The sequence below is a fragment of the Parasteatoda tepidariorum genome, chromosome 5 (genome assembly GCF_982258835.1).
Source record: "Parasteatoda tepidariorum strain Cologne lab strain chromosome 5, Ptep-v5.0, whole genome shotgun sequence".
Lineage (NCBI taxonomy): Eukaryota > Metazoa > Arthropoda > Arachnida > Araneae > Theridiidae > Parasteatoda > Parasteatoda tepidariorum.
The window spans coordinates 74,447,428-74,470,744 of NC_141759.1; the positions used below are offsets into that span (position 1 = coordinate 74,447,428).

At 34.2% G+C, this 23,317-nt stretch overlaps 2 protein-coding genes across 4 annotated transcripts in view; one reads left to right on the forward strand and one right to left on the reverse strand.

The window, feature by feature from the left end:
- LOC107437549 (uncharacterized) lies at positions 1–12,291 on the reverse strand. 3 transcript variants are annotated; one of them, XM_016049603.4, is made up of 2 exons: positions 11,999–12,291; positions 1–1,184 (listed from the first exon to the last, which is right to left on the reverse strand). In XM_016049603.4, the coding sequence occupies exon 2, from the start codon at positions 1,163–1,165 to the stop codon at positions 134–136; it is 1,032 nt and encodes a 343-aa protein (XP_015905089.1). In that variant the 5' UTR covers positions 1,166–1,184; positions 11,999–12,291; the 3' UTR covers positions 1–133. The 3 variants fall into 3 exon arrangements, with proteins under 3 accessions (XP_015905089.1, XP_087020354.1, XP_087020355.1); XM_087164228.1 differs by lacking the exon at positions 11,999–12,291 and adding an exon at positions 8,530–8,737; XM_087164229.1 differs by lacking the exon at positions 11,999–12,291 and adding an exon at positions 3,287–3,337.
- LOC107437544 (NPC intracellular cholesterol transporter 2 homolog a) overlaps positions 9,719–23,317 on the forward strand; it is a 21,017-nt gene continuing 7,418 nt past the window's right edge. The window contains exon 1 of the mRNA XM_071185182.2: positions 9,719–9,855. Coding sequence (XP_071041283.1) covers positions 9,838–9,855 — 18 coding nt within the window. The 5' untranslated portion in view covers positions 9,719–9,837. The remainder of the gene's footprint in view (positions 9,856–23,317) is intronic.

The following is a 23,317-nucleotide window of genomic DNA, read 5'->3' on the forward strand; positions in this document are numbered from 1 at the left end:
TCGTAGATAGTACAACATTTATTATACACTGTTTTAAATAGGAGATGCACAGTTACAAATAGCACAGTTTTGTATTTGGTAACATAATAATAAAATTGGAGAGTTAAAAGCACAATATTTACAATACACTTATTTAAATTGGCGATGCACTACCAGCAATACATAATCCATTCTGCAGTATATAACCAGGAATAGCGCACACAATATTTCGACACCTCCTAGCAAAAGGATCAAATATTTCTCCTGGTAAACAATTCATAACTGAAAGTCTCCTACCTACAATATTACCTTCCGAAAAATTAATGTCTAAAAGCAAAGAAAAACTGAGATTATTTTTCTCTTCCGATTCTGGCACCTCTTTCATTCTTGGGCCAATTCCATCTCCGCAATTGAGAAGGGACTGATCAACGTTATTGCAAATGGCACAGTATAAATTCTTGTATTTGGTAACATTATGGAAAACTGGATCACTGTAAGCATCACACATGCGCTCTACGAGATTTATTTTCCAGTTTGGAGAGCAACTTCGAACTTCATCGCTCGAACATTTCCTCACTTTGGAAGAAAATTTCTCAGGTACTTCAGAAATAACTGCGCATGCGTGGAATGATAGTTTTTGCGTCGAATTTTCCCGCGACACATACCCCCATTCTTTCGTTGGTATGTTATAAAATATATATTTGAATGCTTCTTCTTTATCCAAGTCTATGCTGGGGTTTAAAAGAGGACAAGATACTTTGATTGTCCATACAATGGCTTCTTCAGAATCTCCGTTGCAAATGGCGCAGTAGTAGTTGCTGTAGGATATTCCAGTAGTCTCGCTGGTAACCGGGGAATTTCCCACTGGGTCAACTTCATTGTGAGATTCCTGGCATGATTTGATGATGAAATCTGGACCTTTCCATTCAGGCAGGCAGCTGTTGACCACTAGAGTATTTCTCTTGCACACTACAGATGAAGAGCTGGAGTCTGAATCTTTACTGGGATCAAAATGCTTTGAGTCCGAGCAGCAATCTTTGTAAATGGTGCAGGCTTTGTCACAGTAACAAGAGCGTGAAGTTACTACCCCTTCTCCGAAACATTTATTGTCACAAAAAGATTCTTCCGAAAGTGCTTCGTTGATGAGAATAACCAGAAGTGCTGCTTTCCACAGTTTGTAAGCCATGGTAGTTAGCTATGGTATCCTGAAAACAAACATAAATAAATAATAAGAAGACAGATATTTTAAATACATTAAAAATTTGTGTTGTACCACAAATTATAAGTTAATCAAATTTTATATATATTTGTAAACTGATCCGTGAATTAATTCTTTCATCGGTTCGCTTCTTTTCCCTCCCTCGTTCTGCTCCCTACTTAATATCAAGAATTGAATACCTGCAAGTGACGTCATTGTTAGTAACTCGCGGCATTTTTCAATCCAGGTTCGACACGAACGCATGAAATCGCTTAAAGGTATTCAATTAAATCTGATTTAAATCGCATGGTTAAGCATAAACATCTATAATAAGAATTGGATACCTGCAAGTAACGTCCTTGTCAGTAGATCGTGGCATTTTTCAATCCAGGAGCCAATCAGGTACGACACGAACACGTGACATCGCTTAAAGGTATTCAATTAAATCTGATTTAAATCGCATCGTTAAGTATAATCATGTATAATAAGAATTCGATACCAGCAATTAGCGTCCTTGTTAGTAAGTCGTGGCATTTTTCTATCCAGGAGCCTATCAGGTTCGACACGAACGAGTGATATCGCTTAAAGGTATTCAGTTAAATCTGATTCAAATTACATGGTAAGATATAATCACTTCACTTCTTCTTGAGTTGCAAGTACGCAATTATGTATAATACGGTTGTTATTGCAATGCGCTATTTATTTTTAAAAAAAAACATAAAAATTAAGTAATGATTGCCTTGTAGCAATTCATACTTGCGGTTGTTGAAATACGCGATACATTCATTTAAAAAAATTAGATGATGATCGGTAATAACAGCAGAGTGATTCGCTTATTATTCCCGTTTACATTTCTTAACTGATTCGCTTAATTTCTTTCCTCATATTTTTCTTCCTCCAATAACAAGACCATCAAAAATTAATCGTAATAACGGTTGTCATAGAATCTTATAAAATAATAGAATATTTATAAAAATATAAAATAATCGTAACTAAAGTCGATCTTTCTCCTATGATTTGAATAAGTCATAAACTGATAAGAAATTAATTTTAGTTACGACGAATATTAATTTTAGCGCACGACGAGAGAAATTTAAAACTTTGATTTTACACATAATTTGCGTTTGTAGCCTAAGCATATTTTGTTAACATATTTAATAATGTATTTAAACCTTTTAAGTTAATCATCTTTGTAAATTGACCTTTATTATGAAGAACTAAATGTATCCTGCATAATAAAAGATCTGGTTTGTTAACTGCTGAAATAAGTCAAATTTGTCTTCAAGTGTTATTAAATGTAATTTAATAACACTCATGAATTGATGAATATTTTACTTATTACTCATGAATATTTTAGGAAAATTTCATCGATGCGTTAAAATTATACATAATTTCTAAAATAGTTATAAAGCTTACCTAAGCCCCTTCGAAAGTTGATCATATAGGAAAACTATTATAAATATTGTATCATATAGGGAAAGTAACTATAACAAAATAAATTTTATAATACTGAAATAAATATATTGTTTTTAGTTTTCTTATCTCATATGTGTTCTTATAAAATGGTATTGTATGAAATTAGTTGTTATACCTGGCATACATCACCAACAAAATTTGCATATTTACGTATTATTTATATGAATTAATCAAATTAATGCTAAATTTAGGTAACAAATAATAATTTATTCTAGTAAGTAATCTTATTTCAGATACATGTAGAATTTGATAAATAAAATTTTCCATATTAAAAAATTTATTTACATTTGTTTTTAAATTGATTAGTAGCATATAAGAAGTTATATGAATAACATGAACAACGTGAATAACTTCACATATATAACATAAACATTATATAATAATGAGCCATTACCACTCTACAAAATATTTTTCAAAAAGCGTAGTAATTGGTAGCATTGAGTATCTAATTAGTGGTGGAAATTTTTCTTATCTTAAACGTAAGGGAAGCGAAATAATATTACTGTATAACACTTTTAAAAGCTTCAGTTATAAGACTTTATTAAAAATGTTAAAACACAATTTATACATCATACAATTATAGGAGATCGTTTTTTTAAATCTCCCTTCTAAAAAAACACACTACTTGATTACATTTTTAAAACACATGGCATCCATCTCAGTCACCCGTTGCCACTCTCAGCAACAAGTGAAAGAAAAATATCACTATGGTGATTTTGGTTGGTTGGCGCGGGGCCGGAGGCCATAGCGACCAACCCGTTTGTGATACTCTCCCCCTCTGATTCCGAGGTTACGTCCCGGGGAGGAATCAGAATTCATCTTTGGTCTGCCTCTCCTTCGGAGAGGTAAAATAGGTTCTGTTGCTTGTGTATCAGAGTTGCATTGGCTCAATGCTGAGGTGTGGTAGGTCCCAACAGGAACACGTGGCTTATCTGGGTGGGCAAGTTCATAGGAGGTAGGCGACTTCTTTCGAAGTATGAGATACGGCCCATCTCTTTTAGGTACAAATTTGGCAGTAATTCCTTTCTTAGCATTACTGAGTGGATGTAGAGTCACCCACACTTTCGAACCTACAGCATAAGTGGGGTTTTGAGTCGAAATATGTTTTATGCCGATCTTGGGATTTTTCAACATTATCTCTAACAGTCAAGAGGATAGAAGAAAATTTTCTGAGATATCTCAGGGACAAAGTTATCGTTTTGGATAACCGTTCGAACTACCTCTTGAACTGTCCTCGTCCAAACTGAAGGTACGTTTCGCACTTTGATGTGTTCATAGCGAATCGGATGACTGGTAGGTGATCAACCCAATTTCTATGCTCTTGGCCAACAAGAATAGCCAAGCGAGGTTTCTTTCTTTCCACAGGATTTGCTTGGGGATGGTATACCGGCACCAAACATTGCTTAATATCAAGCAGAAAACAAAGCTGTTGCATTACACTGCTCACAAATTGTGAACCGTTATCGCTGATAACTCTTCTAGGCAATCCATATCTCAAGATCACCTCCTCCAACAGAGTGATTGCACACTCCTTAGCTGTGGCTTGGGCTAAAGCAAATAGCTCAACCCATCTAGTTGAACAGTCCTCAACGATGAAGATCCATTTCTTTTTATCTTTACCTTCGGGCAATGGACCAAATAGGTCTATGGATAGGCTTTCAAATCTTTGATTATGTACAGGAGTCTGAAGAAGACCAGCTGGCTTTTGAGTGGAAGCTTTATAGCGGTTGCATTCGACACAGTTTTTAATATATTCGGTGATAAATCTTCTCATACCAGTCCAAAAGAATCTTTTGGAGATTCGATCCAGGGTACCTTCTATACCGTAATGGCCAGCAGTTGGCGCATCATGAAATTCTTTAAGGATTTGACCTCTTTCTTGCATAGGGACTACTAGTTGAGCTTCGTCCGAGTCACTATCATGGGAATATCTATAGAGAATTCCCCTATTCATGATATATCCTCGTTCAGTCCATCGATTAAGGTCTACTTCATCTGAGCGATCTTCAAATGCTTCTATAATCTTTCGTAAATCATTATCTTTCAGCTGTTCAGTGCGTATATCACTTGGTGATCGAGTTGGAAGATCAATTGTAACTAAACAGAGACAACAAGGATTTCTCTCTTCATGAACACAAGGTGGGCGAGACAGCATATCCGCAATGACATTGTTTCTTCCTGGGATGTACTGTATATTCAGGTTGTAAGATTGTAGTTGCAAGGCCCATCGGGCCAACCTTCCTGATGGAGATTTAATACTTAACAACCACTTCAAGGGTTGATGGTCAGAGGATATTGTCACCTGGGCACCATCACTGTACCCTCTAAATTTATTCAAAGCCCAAATAACAGCTAGAGCTTCCCTCTCTGTAGTCGAGTAGTTTTGCTCTGCAGATGTCAAAAGACGGCTAGCATATTCTATAGGGTGTTCATTTTCATTTTTCCCCTGTAAGAGAACAGTACCCAATCCATAACCACTGGCGTCAGTTCTTATTGTGTAAGGTTGGTCGGGATCAGCTTGTTTCAGAATGGGAGAAGAAACCAACTTCTCTTTCAGGGCAGCAAAAGCTTTTTGTTCCTGCTCAGTCCACTTCCAAGCAGCGTTCTTTTTTGTAAGTTCACATAATGGTTTCGACAGGGTAGAAAAGCCTTCTATAAACCTACGATACCATGAACAGGTTTGCAGGAAGGATTTAACCTGCTTTATATCTTTAGGGACAGGAAGCTTGGTTATAGCTTCTACTTTTTCTGGATCTACTTCAAGTCCTCGGGTAGTTATGTAGTGACCTAAGTATTTTACCTTAGAGCAAGCAAAATTGCACTTTAGGCGGTTAGCTTTCAATTGAAATTGGGCTAGTCTTTTGAACACAAGAGTTAGATCATTTAGATGATCTTCAAAAGTAGGTGACATGATGATTATGTCATCTAAATAAATGAGAATTTTTACTGAGGGGAGTCCATTTTTAAAACGGTCCATTAGTCTCTGAAACGTTGCAGGGGCATTTTTTAACCCGAATGCCATCCTCTTGAATCGGTAAGCACCCAAAGGAGTTACAAACGCTGTTTTGTCTTTATCATCATCATGAATTTTCACCTGATGATAACCGGACTGGAGATCTATAGTGGAAATATAGCCTATGTTTTTAGCATCATGCAAGAGATCATCCAATCTTGGCAAAGGATAGGAGTCTGTGACAGTCACAGCATTAAGCTTTCTATAGTCGACACAGAGTCTGTGTTTACCATTTGGTTTGGGAACCAACACAACGGGAGCTGCATAGGGAGATTCACTCTCTTCTATAATTTCTTTTTTTAACAAATCATCCAATTCTTGTTTAAGAATTTCTTTCTTGGCTGGTGACAGTCTGTATGGCGGAACTGATATTGGTGCATGATTTTCAGTATTAATTCGATGCTCGGCAAAGGGAGTAGGGTCTCCCCCTGGTTTAAAGGTATCTTCAAATTCACTGAGAAGTATGGAAATCCTTCGTCTTTGCTCTGGGGTCAGAGGCTCTCCTTCATTTTCTCGTAGGCTGCATTCATTTGCCACAATGTTGCTCATGGATAAACCAGGTTTATGGATATCCTTCCGGAAATAGATTTTATGATGAGGTTCATCACCAAAGTGCCATCTTTTACGTTGGATATCTAGGACGATACCAGTCTTTTCCAGAAAATCATTCCCCAGTAGAGTTCTATTTCCAGTAGCCTCGGGCAGGGCTAACAGTTCATGATTGAATTTTCTACCTTCAATGTTAACCAGCACCTGGGTGGCGCATGCTTCAACTGTAGTCTGACTTCCATCAGCTAAAGTCATGACTACCTCTTTAGTTTGGAATTGGGCTCCTTTTTCTTTCAGCATCTTAAACAATGTCTCTCCAGCAATGGAGCGGGTTGCTCCTGTATCAGCACAAACTCTGGCCTTGATGTCAGAAATCTCAACATCAAGCAGTGCTATGGGAGAGGAAGAAATATGACAAGCGTGCAGATTGATAGCACTTGCACAAACATTTGGAGAGCAGGTAGGGCATTTCGCCTTGATGTACCCTGGCCTTCCACAGCCATAGCATGTTAACTTTGGTTGAAGTTCAAAATTTTCTGGCCTAGAACGTTCTTGAAAATTTGGTCTTGTATCAGGGTATCCCCTTCTACTTTGCTTCGAATATCTTTTATATTCAACTCGGGCAGTGGAGCTTGAAGCGGCTGGTTCCCTCTTCACTCTTACAGCTTCATAGTCATCAAGCCGTTTGACGAGCCCTTCCACAGTGTTCAACTGGCACCACTCATCAATAAAATGATCTTTTACATCTGACGTCACTTTGCGTTTAATTTGGTCAGATATGATCAATTCTCCTAATTGACTAAAAGTGGTTATTTCCAAACCACTAACCCAACCTTGGAAAAAGTTCCTAAGTTCATAGGCAAAATCTTGCCAAGACGATGAGTTAGTCCTATTATGTTTCACAAACAGCTGACGGAACTTTTCCGCCGTCAATTTAAATCTTTTTAGAAGTAGTAGTTTTACTCAATCATAATCGCTAGCAACCTCGTCACTCTCTCTTGCAATTAGCTGAGCAACATCATAGGGCAGCAGTCCAATAAGATTGGATGCCCAAAATTCTTTAGGAACTTCACTGAGTTGAGCTTGGCGCTCAAATAGCACTAAATACAGGTTTATGTCGTTATTATTTGGATCAAATCGGGGCATTAAGGACAACAAATCAATCACAGGTTTTCTTCGGAAACCATCAGTATTGGTGGAGGGTCCACACTGTCTTGCCTCTATCTCGAGTCTAATCTTTTCCAGTTCCAATTTCATTTGCTCTGTCTTGATTCTTTCGTTGCTCTCGATGCTGGCCTTTTCTAACTCAGCAGCTCTCTTTTTCTCCTCAGCAGCATCCTGTCTTTGGGAAATGATCGTGTTTAGCATTTCTTTTACAAACTCCTCTTCATAGTTATCACTAGAGGTAATAACTTTCTTCAAATCAATAATTTTTAAATCAGGGGTGACATCTTCACCCAACTCACTAGCAAGGAGAATTAAATCCTCCTTACGAGCTTTTCCAAAGAATGTCATCTTTCAATAAACAAAAGAAGATGTTTCTAATTCAGAGCACAGATTATAAATGTGAATACAGGGGCGATTCTTGCACAAGGGCACACTTTGTATGTAAACACTAGGACGATTCTTGCACAAGGGCACACTTTAGATTAGTAACACTTAATGTAAACACTGGGGCGATTCTTGCACAAGGGCATACTTTAGATTAGTAACACTTAATGTAAACACTAGGGCGATTTTTGCACAAGGGCACACCTTAGAGAATTAAAATAATACTGTAATTGTTATGGTAAAATGATCTTAGAGAGGTAACTTGTATAGCATACTTGACCAACTTTTACAATACAAAATTTAATCATAATTATTTTGGTAAATATAATACCTTAATCACATAAATGAAATACATGAGCACTTTTTAAATTATTAACCAGTTATAAAACATTTCTAATAAACATATATAGGTAATGCAAGTAACCAAAATTATTTTAAAATAGATTACTTAAAACACTTAAATAACAACACAATTACTGATTAAGCATTCTTATAAATTGAGAGCAATAAAACAAATCAAAATATTTATGTTAAATCATTGAAAGAGCTGTAAAAGTTATTATTTAAAACCACCGAAGAAACACTTTTCTCTCCCCAAAGGCGAAAGAAAAAAAAAATCATAGTTATTCAATGTCAACAACACGAACAAAACAAAAAACACACACGCACAGCTGCAGCGCGAGGAAGAAGAAACAAAATAAAAAGAAAAGACCGTTGAAGAACGATCTTTCGGGTGACGCTATCACACATAAAATCGGATTACCGGGGATCCGGGCCTCTAGTTGGTGCGCCATTATAACACTTTTAAAAGCTTCAGTTATAAGACTTTATTAAAAATGTTAAAACACAATTTATACATCATACAATTATAGGAGATCGTTTTTTTTTAAATCTCCCTTCTAAAAAAACACACTACTTGGTTACATTTTTAAAACACATGGCATCCATCTCAGTCACCCGTTGCCACTCTCAGCAACAAGTGAAAGAAAAATATCACTATGGTGATTTTGGTTGGTTGGCGCGGGGCCGGAGGCCATAGCGACCAACCCGTTTGTGATAACTGCCAGTTATTTCTTTTTTACCGGATAAGTAAAAGTGCTGTTACAGCTTTAGGAGTAAATAATAAAAAAATTAAAAACGGCCAATTAGTTATAGTTTTAATAGGCCAATAATGCAAAAAGTGCTGACTAATGCAATTCTATATTTCATTAAAAGAGATTAAATTTGTAACATTTTGTAGCATATTTTCCATTAAAAAATGCAAGTATATTGTTTTTGTATTTTGTATAAATAACTTGAAATGTAAGTCATAGTGGTAGTTATGATTGAGCAATTGAAAAGATAATAAATAAATAAAAGTGAATTGAGTTTCTACCACTTTTTACGTTTTAAGTGGCCTGTGATATACCTGTGTAATAGAAAAATACATAAATATTTTCACATGATAAATGTTTTATTCCCTGTCAGATAAAAAAACGACATTAACATGGTAGCATTCGTGGACTACGTCACTAAATTGATATTTCTAAGATTATCTAATATCCGTGTTTATTTTGTTCATAATAATTCCATTAAAATGCCTTTGTATAAAAGTAAGTAATTTAAAATCATAGGTAATTGTAATGAAGAAGAAATAGTTATGTATTCAAAGGCAAAATTAATGGAAAAGTGACATTAATTCGCTTAGGGAAATGTCAAGAATACAAGAATGACGTCAATGCTTCATAATTAATTTAGGAAATATGCGCATATTGAAAACAAAAATATCATAAAACTATGTACTAAAAGGCAAAATGAACGGAGTAAAAGTGTTTATTTGTTCAGAGGAACCATAAAAAAATTGCCATTCTATTATTGACGACAATGATGCTTAATTGGTATTAAAAATATGCATTCATAGAAAAAAAATAAGCTTTCTATTATTGAGCAAAGTTAAAGGAGAAAAGATGCTTATTCGTTCGAAATGGTCATGCTCCGCAGATCTTGTCAAGGTCTTAAAAGAATTCTATTTGTTTTCAAAATTTCAGCTAAGTTTGCTGCCACTGATAAATATATTTCGCACTAACCGCAAATGTTGAAGGGTTATGCAGTAAGTTATAATTCAGTTGAATAATTAACCCGTTTTATCCTGACTTTTTATAATGAAATGGTGCAAAAAGTGGCTTTATGAAAAAACTGGTATAATGCGTTATACAACTAATATCAACTATTTGTTACCATTTCTGTTCGAAATGTCCCTGAACCTTATAGTTATTATAGGGTAAACTGACCAGTGAAGGAACACTTAAGCTTCGCTTGCCTTTTAAAAAATCATATTAATTTCAAAATTCGTAATTTTAGTTAAATGACAGTGTCAACATATTTGTTACTAATTGTAAATTATGTAAAAAAAATTGTAGAGAACTTTACATAATATTGTTTTAAAGTTTTGGAGTTTCAAATAACAAGTAGTAAGAAGACCAAGTGAAGGAACAGCTCTTACCAGTGAAGGAACACAAAATTTCCCAGTAAAGGAACACTTAATTTTGGTTATTTTTTAATGCTCTTTATGAATTTATAAGCCATACAAATATTGAAAAACAAGCCTATTCTTGAAATTATAACATATAAATACTTGGAAAATGTTGACTTTTTTTTTGTAATCATGAATTGCAAAATTAAAGTGTCAACATATTAACACATACTATTCATTCACTGGGAAATCTATGCCCAGCAAAGAAACATGCATGTTCCCTCACTGGTTAGAAGTTGTTTTCCGTATTTTTAACATACTTTTGATGCGGAACATCACTAAAGGTACGAGAAAATTAAAGTTTATCTTTTATTTTCATTAACTTAGAAAAAAACACAGTAAAGGAACACTTGTTCCTTCACTGGTTTTTCATCGTTTGGTGATCCAGTGAATAAACACCCCCTTATCTCAGTACTTTATTATGCTAGGATGCTTAAAAAAAGTAATACGTAACTTCAATAACTATATTTTGAATTCTCTTTCTCACAGTGAGAAAAATAAAACTATTACATGCAATTAATTCCACTTCAAACATGTAAATATAAACACTCACCTTATAATTTTTTCAAGGAAACAATGTGTTACAGAGATAATAACAAATTCAAAAATTTTTTCCAGAGAAGTCTAATTGACCAGGTAATCCAAAACATTGCTAGATGACTTCCTATTGTTTGGCAGTAAGCTATTATTACCAATCAATCTAAAGAAAAACTTTCAAATTCTTATTTTTAATCAATATATATGAAATGTTCCTTCACTGGGTAGTGTTCCTTCACTGGTTGGTTTACCCTACATCTAGTGATAGAAACTTAAATCACTAATAAACTATGGTGGAGGGGAAACTTTTAATTCTCCTAGATAAAAGACAAAATTAAAACAATTGTCCCACCACAATATATGCTTTTGAAAAAAGAAACTGTCCTACAAATATGACGCTGGGCGCTAACAGGTTAAATAGATGAAATAAATTTAAAATGAATTACGTTTCCACCACTTTTTTAATTTTCAGGTCAACGTCGCATCTCTTGTCAGAAGAGGATATATTCGTTTAAAAGTACATATTTTAAAATGATGTGTACTTTGCGATTCAATATTATTTCAACTATTTAAAAAATATATGATAATAAATAATTAATAATTGTTAAAAGTTATTTTTTATTAGAGTTAACTTCGGATCAATGAATTTATGAAATTCAAAGAGTAAAAAGAAAAAAAATTCGATTTTTTTAAAAAAAATAATAATATTCATGAGTCATGGTAAAAATATGCTTAAAAAAGAGACTAACATAAAGGGTCCCAGACTTCGACTAAAATAATTGACAGATAACGGCAACGATTCACATTTTGATGGTCAACAAATACGAATATTTCTATACTAATTCTTTGTAAGCAATCAACAAGTGTTTTGGAAGATTTTACATGGCAAATAATTAACATTTATTAAAAATTATTTTTTATTAGAGTTAACTTCGGATCAATAGATTTTATAAGAAAGTATTAAAAAAAAAATTCGAATTTTTTTTATACTAACACTTTGTAAAGAACCAATGAGTGTTTTGGAAGATTTTGCATGGCAAATTTTGAAAGATCATGCTTGAAGCTCTTAGAAATAATGCAATTTTTACCCATACAAAATTCGGATCTACCAAAATGAGGAGAGGAAGTGAATTACATATTTCTAGCTTTTACATCAGTAAGGTGATATCAGTAAGGTACTTACCCATGTTACGTGAAGATATTATTTCGGCATGGTCTTAATGAATAAAGCTCTATTTTGATACTATTCAGAAAGATGCGTTCGTCACGGTTGTACGATATTGTTGCGAACTTGTTCGCAAACGTTTGAGATTTAAAGAGAAGATTAGTGAATTTGTCAGAAAAGTTCAAAAGAAAAACAATACAGTCAACAGCAACTTAATATTATTAACTCTTGAGAAAGAAAATAAATAGAGTTAAGAGTCCGATTGGTTCCAGTTGAATAAATTTTTGACATTTTCCTCAACTTGCGAAATGCTGTTATAAGAAATTTTTCAATGTTATGGATAGGTTAAGATAGAATCCGATATCAAAACAAAATTACAGCAAGGACCTGCAAAATCATTTAGAAAGTTCATGAAAGAAAACAACAGTGGAATAAATTATCGCATTTGGCGATCTCGCTTTCATACTCAGTATCAGAATCACGTTAAAACTGATTTTTTCTTCTTCCAAGTTCTTTCCTAAAAGAAAAGGAAATAGCCACGGTTTTAATTTCTTACATTTAAAGTAAATCTTTAATTTTAAAGTGCGTATATCATCTTGCCGTGATGTATTCTCTGGGCTTTAGAACGGAGAAATAACTTAAATATTTTTAAAATTTGTAAACCTTTTTTTTTTTAAAAAAAAAGCGCCAATTTGGCGAGATTTCCCCATTTAAATGAAAATGATCAAAACCGATGAATAATTCTTAATTTTTGCAAATTTTTATAGAAGGGGCTGGCTAAAGACCGGCAGGGGGTTTAAATCTAGTGTGCGGATTTCAAATTTGGAGTGAGGATTTCATATCTAAAATAAGTTTTATTCGGAAACTTCAGGCACTTTTTTTAAATGGTAATTTTAATTTAGTTTATTTTTTGCCTGAATATACAAATTTATAAAGAACTTATAAGTATATATGCGCACATAAGAACTCGTCACTGCTTTAACCCACTGGCGGTTAAGGAAATGGGCAAAATTGGGAGAATGTTTCTCCCCTACACACAGTTCCCCTATCAGTTAACATGGGAAAACCGGTTTTGCTATGCAGAGAAGACTGCAGGTTAAAATGCGACTTTTTACGTGCAGAACCGTCAGTAAAATAACACTTTGAACAAAAAAAAAAATGTTCTTAACGTATCGAACATCATGAACGGAAATGCGTTACCGACTTCTTTCTACCAGTCCCTATGTAGCAGAGAAGTGGGGACACTCCCTAGTATTCTCTGGATTGAATTTTAAATATGCACAAAAACTGTAGCTTGTAGAGAGAAACAGATTGCAGATTTGAAATCAGCAGTGTGAAAATATTTAAGAACCGTTGAAAAATCTCATGCAACAGAAGAAAAAAAAATGTTTCCCAGTATTATTGAAGGTTTCATTCATCTCTTTAAACATAAAAACATCGCATCTTTTTTAGTTCGTTAGCAAAGGTTTCTGCAGAAAATAGCTTTGTGTACGAAAACTAATGTTTTATTGATAAATTAAATTAATTAATTAATTTATTTTGCTTATAAAAAATAATAATTTGTCAAAACTCTTACGTATAACCATCACAGTTTTCAAAAGCTAATTATCTCACAAAATATATGGCGATTACGCATTAGTTTTTACTATAATAGATACTTTAGATTGTAAAAATTAATATTGAAAACAAGAGAAAAGAATACAAATTTTAAATTCGGTTATTTTGCCATACCCTGTTGATACACTGTTAAGCGTACGGATGAAATTTTGTTCCTCTTCAATCAAAAACTCACTAATTCTCATCCGTATACCATAACCGGCTTAACTACTTAGATACACTTTAGGAACATGAAACTAAATCACTGTTGGACAAACCAAAGTATAAAGAAAGAAGATGTATAGCTCTTCGAGTATGTAACTAACGTGAGGAACTGTTCTGTGCTGCATGCTATATCAGAAAAACAACTTACAGGGTGAGCAACATACTCAGATTTAGCAGAACATTACATGTACTGATTGTCACTTGTGAAAAGGCTTTTGATCTTGGGTACGCTGTCTTCTATCAACCACCATTTTATCTTTTATTTCTATGTCGAAATGTGTTAGCAGGTCTAGTCAACATGGATGATATAAATGTATTCACAAAAAATTTCTTAAGCAATAGTTAACTGTTTTTCAATAGGATAAAAGTGCAAAACAAAACTCTGCTGCACAGCAGAGGTTTGTTCTGCACCTCTGCTGCTGTGTCCCTAGATGTTGTTTTTTTTTCCTTTATACAAAGGAACCGCACCAAACCTTGGGGGACTGATTTACATTATGTCTACGGAAGCTAGCTTTCTTCCCCTATGCGTATATTCTAATGTATTTATTTTTATTTTATAACCGTCGTTGAATAGCCGACCCAATTTTTGGGTTTGCAACTACTAATGTTCAACTCCGTAGCCTTGTAATTTTGAACCCAATCCAGAAGACAAAGGAATTCCTGGATCAAGTATTGGGAGAAAGTTGACTTTGTGAAGGCCGTTTTGATGGAACTAACTCGCATTTGCGTTACATGCAGTAAACCTCCCACGCTTTGCCTATCGGCAAGGGAACTCTAACCCACGGTCCGTCTACCTCTGAGGATATTTCATGTCAGTACTGTGGTCGATGCAAGCCAGATGCGGAATTCGTATTGGCCAGCCATCGCTGGGATTCGAACTCGATTCACCTCATTGGTGCGCTCTATTCTCAGAGCCATCGCGGCTCATTTTCTTTGTATAAACTATGGCACTCAAATCAAATACTTATAAGATTGTGCTACGCTGAATCGGTTAAAGATTGAACTTTAACTTATTCAGATATCAGAGTTCCTATTTGGCCTTAAAGCTATAGTAGTAAATTGTGATTAATATAAGTAAAATTTCTTTAATAGGAGTTTGTTTCGTTTGAACATTTAAGTATCATTGTTTCATATATATGGTTACTTACTTTCCATTTCAAGCCTCTTGGAAATTATAATATACTGGCGACAATCAGAAAAATATTTGTGGTATAATATAATAATAAATTATATTAATAGAAATAATTTTGTTATCACGGCTAAAATAAGGGTTGTAAAAAAAATAATTTTAAAAAAAGTGGTCAGTTGTGGGGTCAAACGAATGCTGTTTAAGAATTTTATTTTTCTTTTGTTCGGGGGCTAACCAGACACTTCTCCCAAGTCTTACTTTTAAGATTACGGCTATAATAAGGGGTGGTCAAAAAAACTAAAAGATGATGGTCATTTGTGGTCAAACAAATACAATATAAAAATTGGATTTTGATTTATTTTTCGCAAAAATGAGAATACTATTGCCCCCGATTTAAATTTTCAGAATTATGTCCAAAATAAGGGTGGTCAAAAAAATTTAAAAAGTGGTTATTTGTGGTCAAACAAATGCAGTTTGAATTTTTGATTTTCCGCATTCTCGGGGGCTATCTTCGCGTACCTACAAAAATTACATATGTTAGAAATAAAGTTAAGCTAATAAAAGTTTTTTAAAATAGTCATAAACAATATTTTTACGACCGATTTTAATTTTTTTTCCATTGAATATTACTTTAGGATGCTAGTTTCAAAACTTCATTCACATGGAAAATCACCTTAATTAAACATTCAGAAACTTATTTTAAAACTCTGAAAATGTGTTTTCAGATTGTCACTTAACATTTCGCTGCTCCAAGCTCTCCAATTATAAGGAGTCACAAACTCCAGAAAGAAGAAAAAAAGATGATAAATTTAGGTTGATAGCAAAATATTTAAGTTTCAGCTATAACATTATTTTATAAATATAACAGGTCGCAGATTCTGCTCTTTATACAAATTGTGCAAATTAAAAAGCCGTTTTGTTAACAAAGAAATTTTGTTCATAAAATAAGCGAATGCGATTCTTTCCTGTCCGTCCCGCAGTGGACTGATCCTTAAGACACGGTCAAGCATCGCTGGCTGCGGTCAGTGTGCGGGTGGGTGACCACTTGGATCAGTCTGCGTAGGGACCGAGGGTGTGTGGTATTGGTTCTCGTTAAACTGTGCTACCGTAAAGTGCTCGACTTCGCGCGCAGGTCGTCGGGCTACCAAAGCGGGGGTACCATCCCCTCCGCAGAGGATCAAAATTGTGATGGCATGTCTTCGGATCATCCTCCGGGATGTTTCCCAGACCGTCGCCAATAGCCCATTGTGCAGCTCTAGTGCGACGTAAATTAACAACAACAACAAATCTTTCCTGTCCACTTTCATAATTTTCAATACGAAGCTGGTTTCGATCACTGTTTACACTTTTTTTTTTTTTTAGAACGAAATGCGTTTTTAACTCTTATTACCCCAAGAGTGCCTCTAAGGCACAATCACTTTTAAATTACCAACTACTCTAAATGTTAAAGTTTTTACATCGCCATGTTTAGTGACTGTTGAGTCTTCATGTTAATAGATGGCGTTAGCTCCCTGTTGAGAAGCTTTTAAAGAAAAAATTTCACTCTTGTTTTGAGAACGTGTTTTGTTTATAATATTTCGTGTTACAAGAAGAAACTCTAAAATAATTATACTATGAATACAACACACTTGATTATCAATATTTTATTGATAACAAGTATCACGTGTTATAAACGAAAAACGCTCTCAAACCTTTCTTTAAAACTTATTCTTTAAAAGCTTCTCACCAGGGAGTTAACGCCATCTGTTAACAGGAAGTCTCAACAGTGACCACTATATTTTGAAGTTATGTATATGGTAAAAGTGCAAACTATATAAATTTGTCTTGTAAAGTTTTATTGTATGTGTCCGTTTTTTACTCGGTAACACGGAGTGCAAAGGGTTAAGTGATATAATTTATCTATGTAAGATATGGTGATTAAATTTGTATCTGTAACTTGAATGCCTAGTTTTGATGCCCGTAAAATTTTAATTTTTGAGAGATTATGCTGCTGTTTTTGTTCATTATAGAGTTTCTAAAACCGCATTTAATTTCAAAGATAGAGTTAATTCTTCTAAGATGGAATTAGCATAATAATGTAGAGATGCTTTTTCACCGACTTTCGAGTTTAATTTTTGAAAGAGTCTTTTTGAAACGGCAGAATGTAAACTAAATAGTTAACATTCTGCCGTGCGTGGAATGTGTGGAAAAATTATTCTTCATATAAAAATACGGATATTTTTTTTTTTAAAATGCCCTTATTTGCCAAGAAATATTTAAAGGAGAATTTCGTACAATGCGCTCAAAATCAAGAGTCAGGTGAAAAAATCATATGGTTAACTGGCAAAATTTTATACGAATTTTGCTCCACGGAATTCATTCGAAAATAGTTTCCAAAGTAGGAATATGCGTCATATTTTTCGAAAAAATTATTTTTCTCCAAAACTCCCAAACAACAAGTATCTGGTCGATTCGAATACCGCATCCGGCTTGCACCGACCACAGTGCTAACGTTAAATATCCTCAGTGGTAGACGGATCAGGGGTTAGATTCTTCCTGCCATCAGTCTAACCGTGGAAGGTTTTCGTGATTTTTCTCTTCATATAACGCAAATACGGATTAGTTCCATCAAAAAGTCCCCCACGAAGGTAAATTTCTCTCAAAACTTGATCCAGGAGTTCCATTGTCTCCTGGATTGGCTTCAAAGTTACGGAGTTGCCCAAAAAAATTGGGTCGGCTGTTCAACAATGGTTATAAAAATAAAAAATAAAGGAACTAGCATAGACTGCTGTCAAAAATTTCCAATCGTAAAATAAAGTTTTGAGTTTCTCTGCAAGTCAGAAGCCTGAAATTATAAGGAAATTTCAGTGGTGAAAAAAACAGGCGCAGGTACTTGTCTGGAGTTTGCACTGAGTTTTCAATTTTTTATTTTATTATTTTATAATTATAAAAAAATCATTTTGGAATATTTTTAGCCCTTGAACCCTTAAAAGATTTTCATGTCATTTAACAAGCAATTATACCATAATTTATTTAGAAATCAATTTCCAGGTACAAATATCGTGAAATATCTTAAAAATACGGTACCTGGTAATTAACCTGTATACTTGAACTATCAGGCATAAGTTAAATTATCCAAATCAAGTTTTTTGACGCATAATTCTCATTAAGCATAGATACTTTAAACTAAGCCAGGCGAGAAAAAAAAATTGGTTTTGCGTAAATTAAGCTAAATCAGAAAAAAGAATTCTCAAATTCAATCACAAAATCATTCAAGTCATCTAGATGGTTTTGATTTCATTAAGAAAGCAAGATGTACAACTTTTTTCTGACTTTCTATAACTTACCTAAAAATTAACTTAAGATTCTAAATTTTTTTACAGAAGTTTAACATAAGCGCAAACATTATTTGAATACAAATAATTTTTTATAACATTTTAAAGAACTTTAATAACTGAATTAAAAACTGATACTGTGACGTTTTGTGTGTGTGATAAAAGTCACAAGAATCATGTTAATGGCTTTAAATAACTTGTCATTGGCAGTCAAACATGCTCTTTTTTAAAACAATACTAACTCAAAAAAATGTCAACAAAAAAAAAACATTTTTAAAATTAAATAAAAAAATATTTTTTAAATAATGGATTTTTATTTTTCTTTATTTTGAATTTAAAAAAAAATGTAAAATATTTACCGATATTCAAATGCTAGAATGAATTCAAGCAATATGCTATATTCAAATAAATTACAAAGTTCAAGCTTAATAAAATAATTAGAAGTCGAGAAATCTTACGAGCAAGGCGAAAAAGTTTAAATTAAGAAAAACAGATTTCCAGACGAAACGGTGAATAAATTAGACATGATTCTTGAGTTTGCTGACGATTCCAGTTCAGAAAATGGATGTGTTATGTTCTGATTTCAGACAGTGGCTTACAGTATTTTTGCTGTAACATTTGGAAGATTTTTGAATATTATTATATTTTATAATTGGTGTCAAATTGCTCAGAATGAAGCAAGTCATAACATGGCTAAAGAAATGTTACGGGGCTAAAGGTAGTCTAACAGTGTATCGAGAGAGAGGTCATAATAATTTATTATGTATATAAACGTATATATATACACCGAAGAGCCATTACATTATGACCACTCTCCATCTATAACAATGTGCTCACTCAGGTTTTCAAGGTTTCTCGCCCAGGAACAATGTTTTCATGGGACACATTAGGACCCATAATCCTCATAGGACAATCTCAGAAGTCTGTAAGCTACTTGAACATATTTACAGACCAGGTTCACCCATTCATGGCAACAGTTTTTCCTGCGGGGGATGGTGTTTACCAACGGGATAATGCACCAAGTCATAAGGGTCGAATCGTCGAGGAACATTCCAGTGACTTTCAAGTCATGTCTTGGCCCCCAAATTCACCTGACCTTAATCCAATAGAGCATTTGCGGTCCTACTTAGAAAATCAAATTCGTGCTACCACGCTACCTCCTCGCTATGTGAGGGAATTGCTGGAGTGAGCGCTTGGTACCAGATACCTCAGACTACCTATCAGCACCTTATGGTATCAATGCCACTGCGGGTGCTAGCAGTTTTGAGGGCTAAAGGTGGTCCTACATGTCACCAGGCAACGCAAAATGAGCAGCTCTTCCAGCACCTTCTATGACGAAGAACGATAAATTAAGTGTCTGCTGTTAAAAATATAAAAAATAATTAACCTTTTAAAATCTATCAATTTGTGATGGGAAGAATTATGTGGAAGGATAATTCTTTAACAATGCACATATTTCGAAGTTATAATGTATTTATTAAATACATTTCACAAAAAGTGGCTATTAAATGAAAAAGGACCTATCGGTATCGGTCACCGACTCATTAAGTTTGAGGAAAAAATCTACTAGTCATTAGAGTCTACCGGCCGCTGGTTACTGTCCGAAAATTTAAATTTTCAAGTCTAGTCTATAAGCATGCATATGTATGTGCAGCATTAAATAATTACGATACTCGTGAAAATTATTCGTACCTGGAGAATGGGACAACCAGGGAAGCGGTTAAACTGTGTATTTAAGGCGATCATTAAGGTATAGAAATTACGTTAATCTTGACCTCGAGAATAGATCATTGAAAGATTATTCACGTAGAAGTAATAAAGATATTAATCTCTTACCTCAGTGACGTCATTCTATTATATTAATGCATTGATTAAAAAGAAATTATGACGAATCAAAATTTTCCTTTACCGCCTGGTTTATGCAATTATTAATTTTCATTTAATTTTCGACATTTAATTTTAAAATAAGATGAAATATTTTTCGCTTCATGTCGTTGTTCTTGGATATAAAAATACAAAAAAAAGTATCAATAATAAAAGTTCTTTATTATGCAAGGTTCTTGTTCTGTATTTAATGCATAAGTAGGTAGGTACTTTAGGTACGTCGCACTAGAGCTGCACAATGGGCTATTGGTGATGGTTTAGGACAGTATTTCCCAAACTTATGAATTTTGTGTACCCTTTCTAAATTTTTCGTAACACTGTGTACTTCTAATAAAAAAAAGGTAACACTGTGTACCTCTAATAAAAAAAAAGGAATGTATTTTTTACTAAAAAAATGCACAAAAGTTAAAAATCACAACTGGCTGTTGACACCACTAATTATTAACTGTTAACTCTGCAAAAAATAGTCAATAGAAAAGTACACAATCGTAAATTTTCATGGCTAGCTTTGTTTTTAAATGAAATTTTTTGAAATTTTCATTTGTTGCAAGATATTCCGCATAAGAACGCGTACCCCCGCTACACTGTTCCCGTATCCCTGGGGGTACGCGTTCCACACTTTGGGAAACTCTGGTCTTGGAAACATCCCTGGAGGATGAATTGAAGACATGCCATCGCAATTTTGCTCCTTTGCAGAGAGGACTGCTCCCCTGTTTTAGTAGCAACTGCTACACTGTTCCCGTATCCCTGGGGGTACGCGTACCACACTTTGGGAAACACTGGTCTTGGAAACATCCCTGGAGGATGAATTGAAGACATGTCATCGCAATTTTGCTCCTCTGCAGAAAGGACTGCTCCCCTGCTTTAGTAGCAAGACGACTTGCGCGCGAAGTCGAGCACTTTACAGCAGAACACTTAAACGAGGACCGATTCAGCGTACCCTCGGTCCCTATACGCAGACTGGTCAAAGAGGTCACCCATCCGCTTACTGACTTTAGCCAGTGATGCTCGACTTCGGTGTTCTATTGGGAACAGTTTCTTCACGATCAGTCCCCTGCGGACTGTTGTAAATATTAGCAAAATAAAAGCGACAGCTATTTTAAATGGTATTTAATATGAACTTAGAAATAAAAAGAAAAGAACAATTAGAAAAAATAGACTCAAAATATACAAGAAAATAGAAGTTGCCAGATTACGAAAGTGCAACTCTACAAGATAAACAAAAATAGCGTGAGGCTCGCTGATAGCATGCTCGATTTATATGTTTCGTTTGTTCATTTACGTCGCACTAGAGCTGCACAATGGGCTATTGGTGACGGTCTGGGAAACATCCCTGAGGATGATCCGAAGACATGCCATCACAATTTTGATCCTCCACAGAGGGGATGGCACCCCCGCTTCGGTAGCCCGACGACCTGCACGCGAAGTCGAGCACTTTACGGTAGCACAGTTTAACGAGGACCAATACCGCACACCCTCGGTCCCTACGCAGACTGATCCAAGTGGTCACCCACCCGCACACTGACCATAGCCAGTGATACTTGACTTCAGTGATCTGCTGGGAGCCGTGTCTTAACGATCAGTCCACTGCGGGACTCTCGATTTATATCACGGACAAGTATATTTCAAAAAAATCCGACGATAGGTAGGTAAGTATTTTATTTACGTGGCACTAGAACTGTATAACTGGCACTAGAATAATATTGGTCTGGAAAACATCCTTGAGGTTGATCAGAGGACGAGCATCACAATTTTGATTGTCTGCAGAAGCACTTGAAAGAAACCATATCCATGGACCCATGGTACTATTCAGTGATCGACTACAGGATTCCATAGATTTTACGAGAGAATCGAATGTACCATATATATAATATATCGATATAATATAAACGATATATAATATATTGAATGTATTCAGTAGGTCTTAACGGAGTCGAGGATCGAACCTCAGTCTTTCCGGACCGGAGTCCGATTCGCTAATCACTGGGCTACTTTGACGCGAAAAGCTGAAAATTTTTAACATGAATGTAATTCTATTGTAACAGTAATATGCATAATAATTTTATTGCACTAAAAAATTACGAAATTTTATCAAACTTAGCTGTTTTCTCAATTTTTGTCAAATCAACTTATTCATTATTATTGAATAACGATACAGCATATTAAGATACACATTAAAAGTAAATCTATTTCACGAAAATCATTATATATTTAGCCTTAAGAGAAGTCGGTATGGCATATATCAACAATTCTAAAACTGGCCTTTTTTTATGTTCTTTTTTTCCTTAAAGAAACTACTTATGATATCACTTTGAAATTTTTTTTTTTGGAGGGGAGGGGATGTTTGAGATTATATCAGTTATATGCTGTGATAATGTCTTAGCGTTAACAGGAATACTTTTTGAGTTATGAAAGATTTTTGCTCAAAAAAAAAACTTTTTGAAAAATTAAAAGTTTCTTGTGAATAATTTTAAAAAGAATCTGCCGAAGATATGTATTAACGGTTATTACAGTGTAAACTTGTTTATGTAAATATTCCGTGAAAAAAAAAACTGAAGCAATACCTTATTTAGATGCTGAGAAAAAGTACATCGAAAAAAGTATGTTTTAGTATTATTGGTATACACCCTATACCGTCTCCCCTTATCAAAATTGCGTCTTCAAAAATAATGCTTAGTTAATGAAATATTGAGTAAAGCTATTTTTAATCATGTGATAAATGTAAAGTAGTTATGCTGTACAAAGTTCAACAAGGATATTATCATCCAGTTAAAAAGAATTTTAGTTAAGATATGAAAGCACATAAAGTAATCGTGTCCTAGATCATTATCTATTATTTTCAGAGTAAATCAGTCACAGTCGATAATAGAGGATTTCCTAATTTGCATCACTGTATCCTATCTTTATTGAAATTGTAATATTTTTATTTAAGTTATACGAACTCAGAGTGCTTACGGAAAAGAATATAAAATTTTTAAAAATTGATAGCTAAATTAAGAAAATAAAATGTATTTTAATAAGTTAGCATTCACCTCTAAGCTTAATATTTCCAAATGAAAATTACTAATTGGAAACTTCTTTATTAGAATATTAACATAACTTTTTTAAATTTTATAAGGACTATACTAACTCTGAAATTGTCCCGCAGTGGACTGATCGTTAAGACACGGTTCCCAGCAGATCACCGAA

What these genes read in the sequence shown, in the direction of transcription:
- LOC107437549 (XM_016049603.4), bottom strand. Translation starts at nt 1,165, where the DNA reads ATGGCTTACAAACTGTGGAAAGCAGCACTTCTGGTTATTCTCATCAAC.